Source organism: Coregonus clupeaformis, chromosome 33 (genome assembly GCF_020615455.1).
Source record: "Coregonus clupeaformis isolate EN_2021a chromosome 33, ASM2061545v1, whole genome shotgun sequence".
In the NCBI taxonomy this organism is placed as follows: Eukaryota; Metazoa; Chordata; class Actinopteri; order Salmoniformes; family Salmonidae; genus Coregonus; species Coregonus clupeaformis.
In genome coordinates, this window is record NC_059224.1 from 29,181,346 (window position 1) to 29,194,837 (window position 13,492).

Below are 13,492 nucleotides of genomic sequence, written 5' to 3' on the forward strand. Positions count from 1 at the left end.
CATGTTCCTCTTCAACGAACCATCGTACAGTATATCTTTTGGGACGGTTTTACAGTTAAGTACCAAGGTGAACATCCACAAAATGGTCTCACACTCCAAAAAATCAACCCCCATTAATATTTTTGTCATTTAGCAGACGCTCTTATCCAGAGCGACTTACAGTTAGTGAATACATATTTTTTTATACAGCCCCCCCGTGGGAATTCGAACCCACAACCCTGGCGTTGCAAACGCCATGCTCTATCAACTGAGCTACATCCCTGCCGGCCATTCCCTCCCCTACCCTGGACCAATTGTGCGCCGCACATGAGTCTCCCGGTCGCAACCGGCTGCGACAGAGCCTGGATTCGAACCAGGATCTCTAGTGGCACAGTTAGCACTGCGATGCAGTGCCTTAGACCACTGCGCCACTCAGGAGTATACCTCAGCCTGTATAATATTTTCAATTCCTAAAACCTGGAACAGCTAACCTACATTAATCAATGTTGAAATGTTCAAATTTGATTAGGTCATAAAAAACTAAAACAAGCAGAATTCAAGTCAAGGTTTTATTTTGCTTATGTGTTCTGTCGATGATGTGAGGGCTTCTGAAGAGTGTGAAGGAAATTGCATAGTCTAGATAAGCGGTGGAAAAATAAGCGGTGGAGTGGTTTCAAAATGCCATCTAGAGGGATAGAGAGCAGTGTGTTAAGAAAGATTTAGGCCTACATTATCAGGTCATTCTGTTAGGGTCTCTGGCATGCTAGAATGCGCTAGACACCTTAACCTACAAATGTCGGATCTTAATATGAGCCAGTTTGCTACAGCAGGAAAATAATCCTGCAGCAACCGGAAATGTGAATTATAATTCATGGACATTTTTGTAGGGGTTGACACATTTTTCTTAAGGGAAATGGAAATTACAAACTTCAGAAGCCTTTTTAAACCACAAATACACTACACATTTTAAATGTCCTGCATTGCAGTAAAGTTCTCCTGCAACAGGGTGATCAAATTAAGATCCTACATCTGTACAGCAGATTACAAATGGTGTAGGTCTTGTAGGTCTGACTCCATGCAGTGACCCTGCATTTCAGCAGCAGGTTTGGAGTGACTAAGTGTGCAGCACGTCTAAGCTCTTGCTGAAAGATACAAGGCTTTCACTTCTAAAGCGTCATTAGTGGCCGGATAAGTGAATTTTGTTATCTCAGGTCATGTGGATGCCTGCTAAACTCTAAAGCCAAGCCCACGTCCTCACAATAACCTGTAGCTGTGTATCAGTCATTTAAGGAAACAGGATGTAGAGTAGCAAGCAGAAGAGCTAGCATTCACATTGACTGACAATAGCGCTATAGCCAGGAAGCATTTCTCGACAAAGAGGTGTTTTCCTTTCCCTAACAGCTGTGGCATAAAGAGCATGAAGGAGACAGCTTTTCTAATACATTGATGAATAAGTAAACAGCTAAATTAATAGATGCATGAATACAAACCTTTTTTCTTAACCGGATGTAGCTCACCTAAATAGCAGATGGGCAAAAAATATGTCAGCTTAAGAAAGGAACCAACAAAATAGATCTAGTGAAACATTGATGAAGGCAGAATAAATTATGAATGTGGATCAGAACGGGAGAAAGGTTCTTCTTCAGCTGCAGGCAGCTTATTCTCAACTCTTAAAAATCACTAAGGAGTATAAGTCAACTCAATGAAAGGCAGCACAACAACAGCAACAACAGCTAGTAGGCTACATTTGTTTACTATGCATCTCAGAGCAAAGGTGGATTTAGTGAAATGATTGGACGAGTCAGCCATTCTTCAAAGAAGATTTGAAAATACACCAATCTCGTTTGTGCTAAACCGGTACTAGATATGAATAGCAGATATTCACATTAAGGTTACATTTTTTCTCTCAGAAGTTAAGTGAGAGAGGGAAATGTTCATTCTCCAGGGTGTGTTTGATGTTTGGGGATGTGTTTGAGATATAGCTCATTTCAAAGCACATTAGCCTGAGGGATAAAGTTACCAGGTTGTATAAATAAATTAAAGCAACAAATAATATTTTTAAGCTTATCCTGAGGCCAGGGAAGAAATTGATTTAAGCATTTGTTATTTAGTGCTATGATTCTCTGTTAGGAAGGTGGCATTGCTTTGGTGTCATATCCTGCAAACTATAGTGTGCCCTATGAGTGGTTAGAGTGGGCAGGCTACAGTGTCCCTGTTTTAGAGTAGCTACTCTAAAATGAGACAGAAATAGTGTCTGCCCTTTGAGTCGTAACTCACAGACAGCTGTCAAACCGCCAGGCAGGTCAGCATCTATCTGCATTTAGTCCACTGAGCTATGCATAGCCATTGTGGGCCAGCCATTCCCTCTTGCTTTCTATCTTTCTCTATCATCTCCCGTTGTCTTACAGCTCCACCCCTCCACCGACTCACTCTCTCCATCATTTAACAGGGAGCAGAGGTTACTGTTACTGTTACGTGTGTGTGCGAAATGACTGAGGCAAGGAGGGATGCAGTGGGGTCAGTTAATATACGCATAAACTTTAGTCTGTCTGACAAATACCTTTGGATGATAAGGTAGGTATTTGGAGGAATGTCCATACTATCATACTGAGTGTATACAATACAGTATATGAATGTTGTATTGTTAACTAAAATGTGCATAATATGCTTGTTTCATAATACATGTTTTTACCCAATACCTACTGTGCCTTTTACATTTTAATTCACTCTATAGAGCTAGGCAGAAAGTCACTTCTCTAAGGCCATAGGTACTGTTGATCCCCAGATGGCATAATACTATCATCTGAAATACCGTCCTTATGGAAGTTACCTAACAACAGTGTGTGTATCCTGATAATGAAAGGCACATGGTATGTTTTATAAAAAGGACACTAATAAATCAGCAGCTGCCTGGATGTGAACTATAAAGTTAATCCATCTGTATATGTTTGAATTGATTCACCCCAGCTCTAATGTCATGTGTGTGTTCATATTAAAACTACATTGGTTTCTTCATTGGGACTGAAATCAGTGCTCCTCCTCTGCATTCCCTTTACTGCACAACAAAACTATCAGCCAAATGTAAGGGAAATTGATTTGCTTACATTAATATTCTGTACGGTAATTCAATTATGGCTGCTGTAGGCCTACTGTATGTGTGGTGCTGCTGCTAAATTGACTTAATACATTTGCTTTGCCAAATCACACTGATGTGCGTTCACTTCTCTGCCTCAAATCATTACTGTTCAGCAGGAAGTTTGTAACTGAACTGTAGTACAGTAGTTGTTCTCCACACTGTGGTATGCTTAGAGCTCCTCTTATAAAAGGTGGTAAATCGCTAGGTCATCATTGAAAAGGAATACTTGATATCAAGTTACCTTCCTGTTTCAATTAGGCTGGTAAAAATGCATTTAATACCCAGCTGAATCTCAGGCTAAATTAAGGAATTGAGATTAGCTATCAGATATTCTTTAGCTAACATTGTGCTGATGTTGTTGTGAAAGACATAACATGAACTGCTGAGTATAATGTTGATAAGGATGGTGTGGAGCAAGCTTGGAGATGAGATCTGCACATGAGAGTGAGCATGGTGAGCACAGTGGGTGGTGAAAAGACAAAAGCAAGGGATTGATGAGCGAGAGAGGTGATTTGTGCTTTCTTTAGTTGACTTTATTTTCTTTTTTAGAACAGTCACACACAAATGTGGTACAGGAGTTATCGGTATCACGCTGCAGGTCGAGAGCCTTGTTCTTCCGCTTCAAAATTCTTCTGTGTGAAAGGCTGGAAAACAGTGTCCCGTTCTTTAGTTTGGAGTTCGGAATGTGAATGAATGGCACCTCCTAGTTTTCTATTATTAGCCTGTACAGATGGACTTGGTGCATGTAATATGAGACATGATAAACAGTGTCAGGTTGTTATGTATGGACCACCTTTCATCACACTGTGGTATATACAGTAGTGTATAGAGTGTTTATTAGACCACAAGCTAGCCTTGGAAAGAATCTGCGCTATGGTTCACAGGTTCTCAATCTGCCAGACTTATCCTGCATCACACCTTAAACCATATAGATTTAGGGGCTGAATTATTACAGCAGAGCCATTAACTGTGAATATATGTGAACCTATATAGGTGAAATGGGGGAGATAAATGGTATAAATCAAACAGCTTGAAGTTGAATGAGGCATGACCTGCCAGGTGACTCGTCAAACCACAGGGGGTTAGCCCATTTTGTCTTTTCGAAATACCATGGTGTGTTGTTTATTTTGTTACTGTTGTTGCTGTTGTTTCATCTATTATTAGGGTGGCTCAAGGGACATCTTGTGAAATATACCTTCAATTTCCTCCTCCTCGGGTGCTACCAGGCTGGAGACAAAGGTCAGAAGCAGTTTGCCCCAGTCAGTGGACTCCTCCACCGCCTCGTTCACCACTTTCATGGGGTCCGAGCTGATATGCTGAATGCTTCCTGAGAGTGTGGTGAACAGGCTGTGTGAGCCAAGACCCCGCATAATATAGCCAGCATGCATTTACACACACACTTTCTCTAAACACACTAAAGACTGAACTAAAAGACTTAAGGAACACTTAATTAATTACCACTGCATTATATTATACACAATAGAAACATTAATTTGACAATATGCTGTCCTTAATCTTTCAAATGCAATCAAACTGCACACCGTTCAAATGTTCTGCACTTAAAGAACAATATGAGAACAAGCAAATCACACCAACGGAATTTATACCCAGAAACAAATTCAGCAATATAGACTATAGATATGAAGATGAATGTGTACATGACTATTAACAATAGCTTGGAACTAATCAACTATAACCAATGTGATGTAGCATAAAATATTCTCTGTCCATCCATGGTCCAATGGGTAACTTCAAATGTCTGCTGGAGTATATACTGTGTAGACTACCACCTGTTTGTTCGTCTGCTGTGCAGTGCAGGCAAACCGCATGAGACAGACATTTCCATTTCGTCATAGGCAGAGACACACAGAAGGCAATAGGCATCCATGACAGGTAAACATGCTACATACTACAGGACATGTCAGACACCGCTGCCAGAGTAGTGTACCCCAGAACTGTGTTAGTGACAACGCTCAGCAGAATATGACTGACTAGTCTTTAGAGATTGCTCTTTAGACTCTTCAGTGCTCTTTAGTGATCAATTATCAAAGCAGTATTACTGATATTCAGAAGGGAGTGATTCTTAGTTATTTAATCTATAGAAGTGTTGAATTAGACTGAGTGGGTTAAGGAAACACGGTTGATATAGCCAAATCCAACAAAGGACATTTTGGTTCCTTAATTGAAAATATTCACGTGGGAATTAATTTTCTGTGCAATTCTGAACAAATAGATGTTTCTGCTAAAGACAATATCTAAAGGCTTATATCAAAGGTATCCAAAGGTATTTATCATAACATGAGTTAATGGACTAATTACTTGCTATATTAGTCGTTTATAATCAATTGTATTATCTTTATTTTTGTAAAAAAAATTTACTCCTTTAAAGTTAGTTGCTACAGTATGTCAACGCAAACTCACTAAGGGCCTCAGAGGCCTCTAATCAGCACGACAAAGTTAAAAGCGTAGCATGATGGCTTGCCTCTAGACCTCCCTGCATCCTTAATTGCTTTCCTGACAGCGGGAGGTGGGGAGACCCCTGTTAGGAGGAGAGGTACGTAAGCAGTGGCACGGGGACAGGGACAGTGAACAGTCTCCATCACATGCACTTTAGCAATCTGGGGAGAAGAACAGACTCCAGAGTGATGCATTCTGGGAGGAGGAAACGGACAGTCTTACCACAAGAAACAATGGCACAGAGACACAATTACTCACGATTCACAACCACAGTATGGTGACAGAAGAACTCGACGTCATCACATAGACGTTCATCACAATGGAAACAAAGATCGGCATGGCCGTGGTGTAGAGAACACATCAACATACAAACAGTAAACATTTATAATGCAGTAGGAGTGAGAAAAGGGACAGAACAGCAACATGCTGTGCTGTAACTATAACAAACACAGTATGTCTTTCACTCTTTATTGAATCTGCTATAACAACAGTTCTTCCTCTGTGCTTGACATGTTTTTATTTGAAATGTATTCTCATTGATTTGATTCATTTGTTCCAATAAAGAATGTGCAATAACACACTGCTGTGTTTTGCATGATTTGAAGCAGCAAATCAAAATTCATGACATTGAGTAACAATGTGAAATTGACTCCAACTAGGAATACTAATGAAATACTGATTAATTCAGTGACATTTGTTTGATTGGCACTTCAACCTACGTCATGAAGCAGATAAAATACATGCCTCAATGCTTGTGCATTTGAACCCCACACATTGTCGTCTATCTACACTGATTCCTGGCATGGTGACTGCAACTAAATACATAGAAATAAATGACATATTAACCTGAAAGAAGTGGTAAAGATGGCAAGGGAATCAACCATCCAAACTAAGTCCCTCATTATGGGAAGAATCTGTAGATCGTTCCAAAACACTTTGGAGGCTTTAGTTTAGAGAAACCAGTGAAGTGTGGGTGGCATAATAACTAGCATCATGTCACTTGGCAACACATTCACAGGGACAATCATTCCTGTATTCAGGAGGTCTCTGACACAACGTCCGTCAGGCTCCAGTTTGCAGGTCTCCCTCTTTAGCAGGAAGTTGAAGGAGCTAATGAAAGCGCTGTTTTCCCTCCATCTCTCCCGCTCTCCTCCCTCTCTCTCTCCCTCTCCTCCCTCTCTCTCTCACTCTCCTCCCTCTCGCTCTCCCTCTCCTCTCCTGCCTCTCTTTCTCTACCTCTCCCCCTACCCCCCTCTCTCTAACGGGAAGCAATGGAGGCATGGCAGTAGAATTGGTTCAACTCCAATTGGATGGCTCCCAGGCTATGCAGTGCACATCAAGGGGAATTCCATTTCCTCACAGCCAACACTGTCCATCATTCCAAAATGTTGGTTTAGTATTTAATTTGCACAGTGTCGCCCTTTATTGAAATGTCATGGTGGGAAAAATGGCATCTTATTAAAAGTGCAATTTTTAATACCCATTTGCTGTCCAACTAAATGGTTGTGTAATGGGCAGGTTTGTTATTTCTAATTTTCCAATTTCTCAGGGAACACAGCCTTTTGTTTCACACATCTATTAGTTTGTGACCTTGTTGAAATCATTTAGCATTTTCTCTGTTACTGTATCTCTTTATGTGTCCAAAATATAAAGTATTTCATGGGTATGGGGATGAAAGGGGGAGGAAATAAGACATCTGTTTTGAATCTTTTGTACATGCTGTCACTAACCACTGTCTTCAAAAATACAACAAATGTAATAATACAAATTCCAAAACTCTATGTTGGATATCCACTTGGGTCCAGTACTATAAATATTTGGTATGAAATGATGAGTGACAGGTACTCCTAGCTATTCCCGTAAATTCCACTGTCTCTGGCAGTCTCCTTTCTGACAGCGAGGGGTTCAAATGAACAGAGAGGGGCAGTCTAAGAGAGGGCATCCAGCAAAACACAGCCATCCCGCATAGAGAGAGATGGAGTGATACTGCACAGTATCCTACAGGGGACCTAGTGCTATATATAGCTACCCGATTCTTAAAAGCAAAGATTTGCTTTCGGTATTACTGTATGGTCTTACAAATCAATTCCCAACCCTTTACATTGGAACAGATTGATTCCTAATAGATAATTGATATATTTTTAAGATACAGGTTGGTTACATACATTTACTGTGGTGCAGATAACACATTGTCCTCAAAGACTGTGGCTTCAAAGGCCATTTCCTTATATAAGATTTATATCATACGGGTATTTAGATTTACATTATACTGTACGTGTTTGTTCTTTTTGGTCCTCTAGTAATTGACTAACATGTACACATCTCTTTTTCCTGTCAAGGGTTTATCCATGGTGCCATGGTTTTGTGGGGTGATTATCACCCTCCCATTCCACGTGTGTTGTCCTGGTGCCATACAGTATCCCCTGGGATTTTCTTAGCTAACCATAACCCCCCTTTTCCTAATCTAATTTAGGGATGTTTGACCCCAGTCCCTTTGCTTTCAATTAATATGTCTACTTTTTAATACATTGGTTTAGGGTATAGTTTAGCTACAGTCTGACTTCTACACCTAATAAAGACTCTTGTATTGTTATGACACGGCTGAGAGGCTGTGATAGAAATGGCCACAGCGTCAATTCCTTCCCATGATTTCATGTGGAATGGTTCAGGAGGTCAGGAGGTCATTCCTCCGTAGATGACTTTCGGTATTGGCCACATTCAATGCTCAGTAGTATGCATTGTAGAGGAAATCTATATCTCTTCTTGCAGGCTTATCTGCAACATAGAATATTCAATTATATATATTAAAGCACGTCAGATTGGTGTATCCTTCTCAAAAGCAGCACTCAATCAAAGAGAAAGGCATTCTGCATGGAGTTATTATTCAATACCACACAGTTAATAACACCAACACAAGCTGATATGCTCTCAACGTGCCATTATTGATGTTAGCATCAAGGCAATTGTGTATAAATTGAGACGGGAAAGGCAACTAAAGTTATCATAGGCCAGATGCATGGGAGCGATTGGCACACAATTAATTGGGATAATGTTGCCAAGCTAAATAACACTGTCAAATAAATCAGACTGAAAAGCTATTGTCTGACTACCTGGCAGTAATATAATAGTGATTTCAGGCAGTACTTGACTTGGGCAGGAGCTCACCTGAACTGAGTACTGGCACCTCAAATGTTCTTCTGCTTGAGTTCCTGCACCTCTTATAGAATATTAGCTCCAAAATATAGAGGAGTTCCTGCAACTAAATATAAATGGTACCAGCACCCAAAATGAGTACCTGCATCTATTTCAGTCCAAGTCAAGCACTGATTTCAGGTGAATGTAATGGTTATTTTTCCTGTAATCGTGGTGACCTATTTTGCTCTATTATGTAAGCGCACAAAAAAACATGCAACACTCAAATTGTTGCATTGTTGAGCTTCAGCGATTGAAGCCATTCTTTACAGCTTTCTATTGAATAGCACCTTCAATAAGGGACTTGGGCTTTCCAGAACAGCTTTACCGGGCACAAACCATTCTAGTACGTACTGTGATATAGCCTCGATACATTCTAAAGCTGTATGGTTATGTAATAATTGGTAAAATGATATAGGCTGCTGCAGATAATCCTACAGTCAACTTAAAATAGTACAGTTAGCTACAGCACATTTATCACAAATGAGCACTTCATACACTAAACACATTTCACTGGAAATCAAGTAATGACTGAAAATACACATGGACACACACATGGACACACACACACACAAAGACATTTCTTGTAATGAATGTTACTTGGATGTTAGACACTACAGCGTTGCACACTACGGTGTTATTATGGTACGTTTTGTTAAACTACAAACAAACAGAAAGGTAAATAGTAGCTAGTTAAATGACAGATCAAGTGACTACTAAATGGGCTGTATACCTTTTAAATCATAAAGCAGCAATACGTTAGTTCTGTGAATGATTTATCATGAAAGCTATAGTCCTAAACTATTCATATAGGGAGATTATGGTTGACTTTATGAATATATGTACCATTATGGCTGGCATCAGAGTTGCCATCAGAATGGAGACACTGTATCTATGTATTAACATGAGTTTCAATAGGCAAAATAGCCCACTTCAATTTTGATAATCAAATAGTGTGAAAAAGGTATACAGACTCTCTTAGTACCAGATGTAACCTGTGCAACCTTGAATGATCTAGAGGCAACACTTGATGGACCATGTGTACATGAATCCATTATTGCGTAGCATCAAGCCAACACAACACTGACTGAAGTGTGTGACAATTGCTCCCTATCAGCAATTAAAGCATGCAGGTTGTTAGTAGCAGAGCGGAAGCAAACACACAGATGGGTATGAGCACTACACTGCAGGCAGAGAGTCTTTACCAGGTGGCAAACAGGGGTCGTCACAGTATAATGTATGATCTTTTTATTGGATGGCAACAGGATGACACATGGGGATGGACAGGGTGAAAAGAGGAGGAGGAAACTAGATTAGAAATGAGAGAGTGAACGTAGCTACGGAACTCTAGTGAATAACTAAAGGGAGTGAGGTTCATGTGATTTCTGTGAAGAATGACTTGGGGTAGGTAGACTAGACTCCAGGCCCCCAGAGTATCAGCCTTCAATTACTATTGTGACTTGTGAGTTAATCAGATCTACAGTACGTGACAATGGTGCCCACTTTTGAAGTTTGCTTCAAAAGTGTATGTGCAAGGTCTTCAATGGAAGACCTTTTACATGAAATGAAATGTAAATGTGAATGGCTTTTGACATGAAAATATGAAAATGGATAAAGAATCCATGTACACAATGACAATTTATCTCACATACTGATCCTCATCAGCAAACACCAAACTCTCAAACACTGAAAATTGTCATTGTACAACTTTATTTTTAAACCACAAAATCACACTGAAAACAACTTTAAAGAATACAGTACATTATACATTCACTCTACAGAGCATTTCACCATTACGTCTGCAACAGTTGTAATGAACTATATCAATCATAATTCTATGATACAATAACATCCCTACTGACTGATGTGATGCATCTCAAAACTAATCTATCAGTAAATCTATTTGGCTATTTGACTATAAGCTGTTTGACTGGGACAGAGGCATGGCTAATTCTGCCAAACCCTCTCTCAGCAACTGCTGCTGATAGGGCCCAGACCCAGTAAACTGCAATGCTACGCCCTATCTGTCTTTGTCACTGTCAGTACTATCAGTAACCAGCCAATGAGCTCCTGGCTACCCTGAGAGCCCACACATCGTTGGATAAAGTAGTGCCAGCCTGGAAACAACAAGCTACTGGGCCTTATCACGTTCACTGAGCTCGCTGCATTCCTTTATCTTCTGTTTTAGCCATTATCCTTGAACTTGTTTCACCCAGGCTAAAGGTTAAGGCTAAATTATTGAACAAACCTTAGAAGAGGGGCTATTTACACTACATGACCAAAAGTATGTGGACACCTGATAATCGAACATCTCATTCTAAAATTATGGGCATTAATATGGAGTTGGTCCCCCCCCACTTTGCTGCTATAACAGCCTCCACTCTTCTGGGAAAGCTTTGCACTAGATGTTGGAACATTGCTGCAGGGATTTGCTTCCATTCAGCCACAAGAGCATTAGTGAGATTGGGCACTGATGTTGGGCGATTAGGCCTGGCTCGCAAACCATTTCTGTATGGACCTCGCTTTGTGCACGGGGACATTGTCATGCTGAAACAGGAAAGGGCCTTCCCCAAACTGTTGCCACAAAGTTGGAAGCACAGAATCGTCTAGAATGTCATTTTATGCAGTAGGGTTAAGATTTCCCTTCACTGGAACTAAGGGGCCTAGACCGAACCATGAAAAACAGCCCCAAACCATTATTCCTCCTCCACCAAACATTACAGTTGGCACTATGCATTGGGGCAGGTAGCATCCTCCTGGCATCCGCCAAACCCAGATTCATCCGTCGGACTGCCAGATGGTGAAGCGTGATTCATCACTCCAGAGAACGCATTTCCACTGCTCCAGTGTCCAATGGCGGCGAACTTTACAGCACTCCAGCCGACGCTTGACATTGCACATGGTGATTTTATGCTTGTGTGCGGCTGCTTGGTCTTGGAAACCCATTTCATGAAGCTCCCGACGAACAGTTATTGTGCTGACGTTGCTTACAGAGGCCGTTTGGAACTTGGTAGTGAGTTTTGCTACGCGCTTCAGCAATCGGCGATCCCGTTCTGTGAGCTTGTGTGGCCTACCACTTCGCGGCTGAGCGATTGTTGCTCCTAGATGTTTCCACTTCACAATAACAGCACTGACAGTTGACCGGAGCAGCTCTAGCAGGGTCGAAATTTGATGAACTGACTTGTTGGAAAGGTGGCATCCTATGACCGTGCCACATTGAACGTCACTGAGCTCTTCAGTAAGGCCATTCATTTACATTTACATTTTAGTCAATTAGCAGATGCTCTTATCCAGAGCGACCATTCTACTGCCGATGTTTGTCTATGGAGATTGCATGGCTGTGTTCTCGATTTTATACACCTGTCAGCAACGTGTGTGGCTGAAATAGCCAAATCCACTCATTTGAAGGGGTGTCCACATACTTTTGTATATATAGTGTATAATGGTTTCAATCTATATCCAAATCATTAAAAACCAGAGTCTAAACGACCAAGATTACTCAATGCATGATGCATTACATAAACTACTGCCCCTTTTCATCCTAATGAGTCCAAACAATGGAAAAGGAATCCTAGATCTAACCTACAGAGGCCTGTGATGCATAAGGTAGAATCTCAGAGCAAAAACAAAAGCCTAACACAGCTAAGTAACATCCCAATGCATGGTGGTATGAACAGTATAGGAGGAAAGGAAAGGTTCAGGACCTACCTGTGAGGCCCTTGTAGTCCATCAGGTCAAACATGATGATGGCCACACAAGACCAGGTGACGACCAGGGCTAGGACCAGGATCCAGGCCATAGGGGAACTGAAGGTGGTGTACAGGTCGTCAGTCACGGTCCTCTTGGTCACCCTGGCTGTGGGGTGTCCTGCCTCCCCGTTTTTGCTCTCAATGACCATGGTTGTGGTGAAGGATTGCGCTGGAAGAAAGGACAAAAGATAGGTTGTTGGCCTGATGTTGAACCAACCATAAAGGCCCAGAAGGGTTGGTTTATGAATAGACTGCACGGAGACAAGTTTTTGACAGGTGAATAGCTATACACTGAATGGACTACACTGTTTGGTACACAGTGCCAAAGGAAACCATATCATGTTTTGTGTGGAATGTGTTGTCTCTGTGATGTTTTGACCTAGCCATCAAAGAGCTCTCTCTCTAAATGAATATAAATCTCTGTAGTGTGGCAATTTGATTTGATGTTAAATGGAGAGAGATGGGCTGGTTGTGCTTCCTTACAAACACAGCATATGACCTTTATGTACGGAATTCATTTTACAAGGCTGCTCATCGATTTACCAGAATGTGGCAGACTAGGTCAGAATAAGCCATTGATTCTTGTGAAGGTGCAGTAGTTAGAATGCAGTGTTCAGTCTCTAAAATGTTATCTGCTGCTTTTATACTGTGAAATCAGGTCGGTGCAAATCAGACAGAAGCTCTTGCTGGCGGCATGGGTCTCTGGTGTGTTTTCGTAGTCGGCCCATGACAGAGATAGTATCCGACTGAAATGCTGCTCCAGCCCCCATGATTTGTGTGTGTTCATGTTTATGTATGTCTTGAGTGTGAAAGAGAGACAAAAAGAAAGAAAGAAAGAAAGAAAGAAAGAAAGAAAGAAAGAAAGAAAGAAAGAAAGAAAGAAAGAAAGAAAGAAAGAAAGAAAGAAAGAAAGAAAGAAAGAAAGAAAGAAAGAAAGAAAGAAAGAAAGAAAGAAAGAAGGAAAGAAGGAAAGAAGGAA

The 13,492-nt window shown here is 40.9% G+C and overlaps 1 protein-coding gene across 1 annotated transcript in view; it reads right to left on the reverse strand.

Annotated features, from left to right (window-relative positions):
* The window catches only part of trdn (triadin), a 62,134-nt gene extending 49,472 nt beyond the window's left edge, over positions 1–12,662 (reverse strand). The window contains exons 1-2 of the mRNA XM_045210050.1: positions 12,473–12,662; positions 4,339–4,442 (exon numbers count right to left, since the gene is read on the reverse strand). Coding sequence (XP_045065985.1) covers positions 4,339–4,442; positions 12,473–12,662 — 294 coding nt within the window. The remainder of the gene's footprint in view (positions 1–4,338; positions 4,443–12,472) is intronic.
* Between the last annotated feature and the right edge of the window lie 830 nt (positions 12,663–13,492).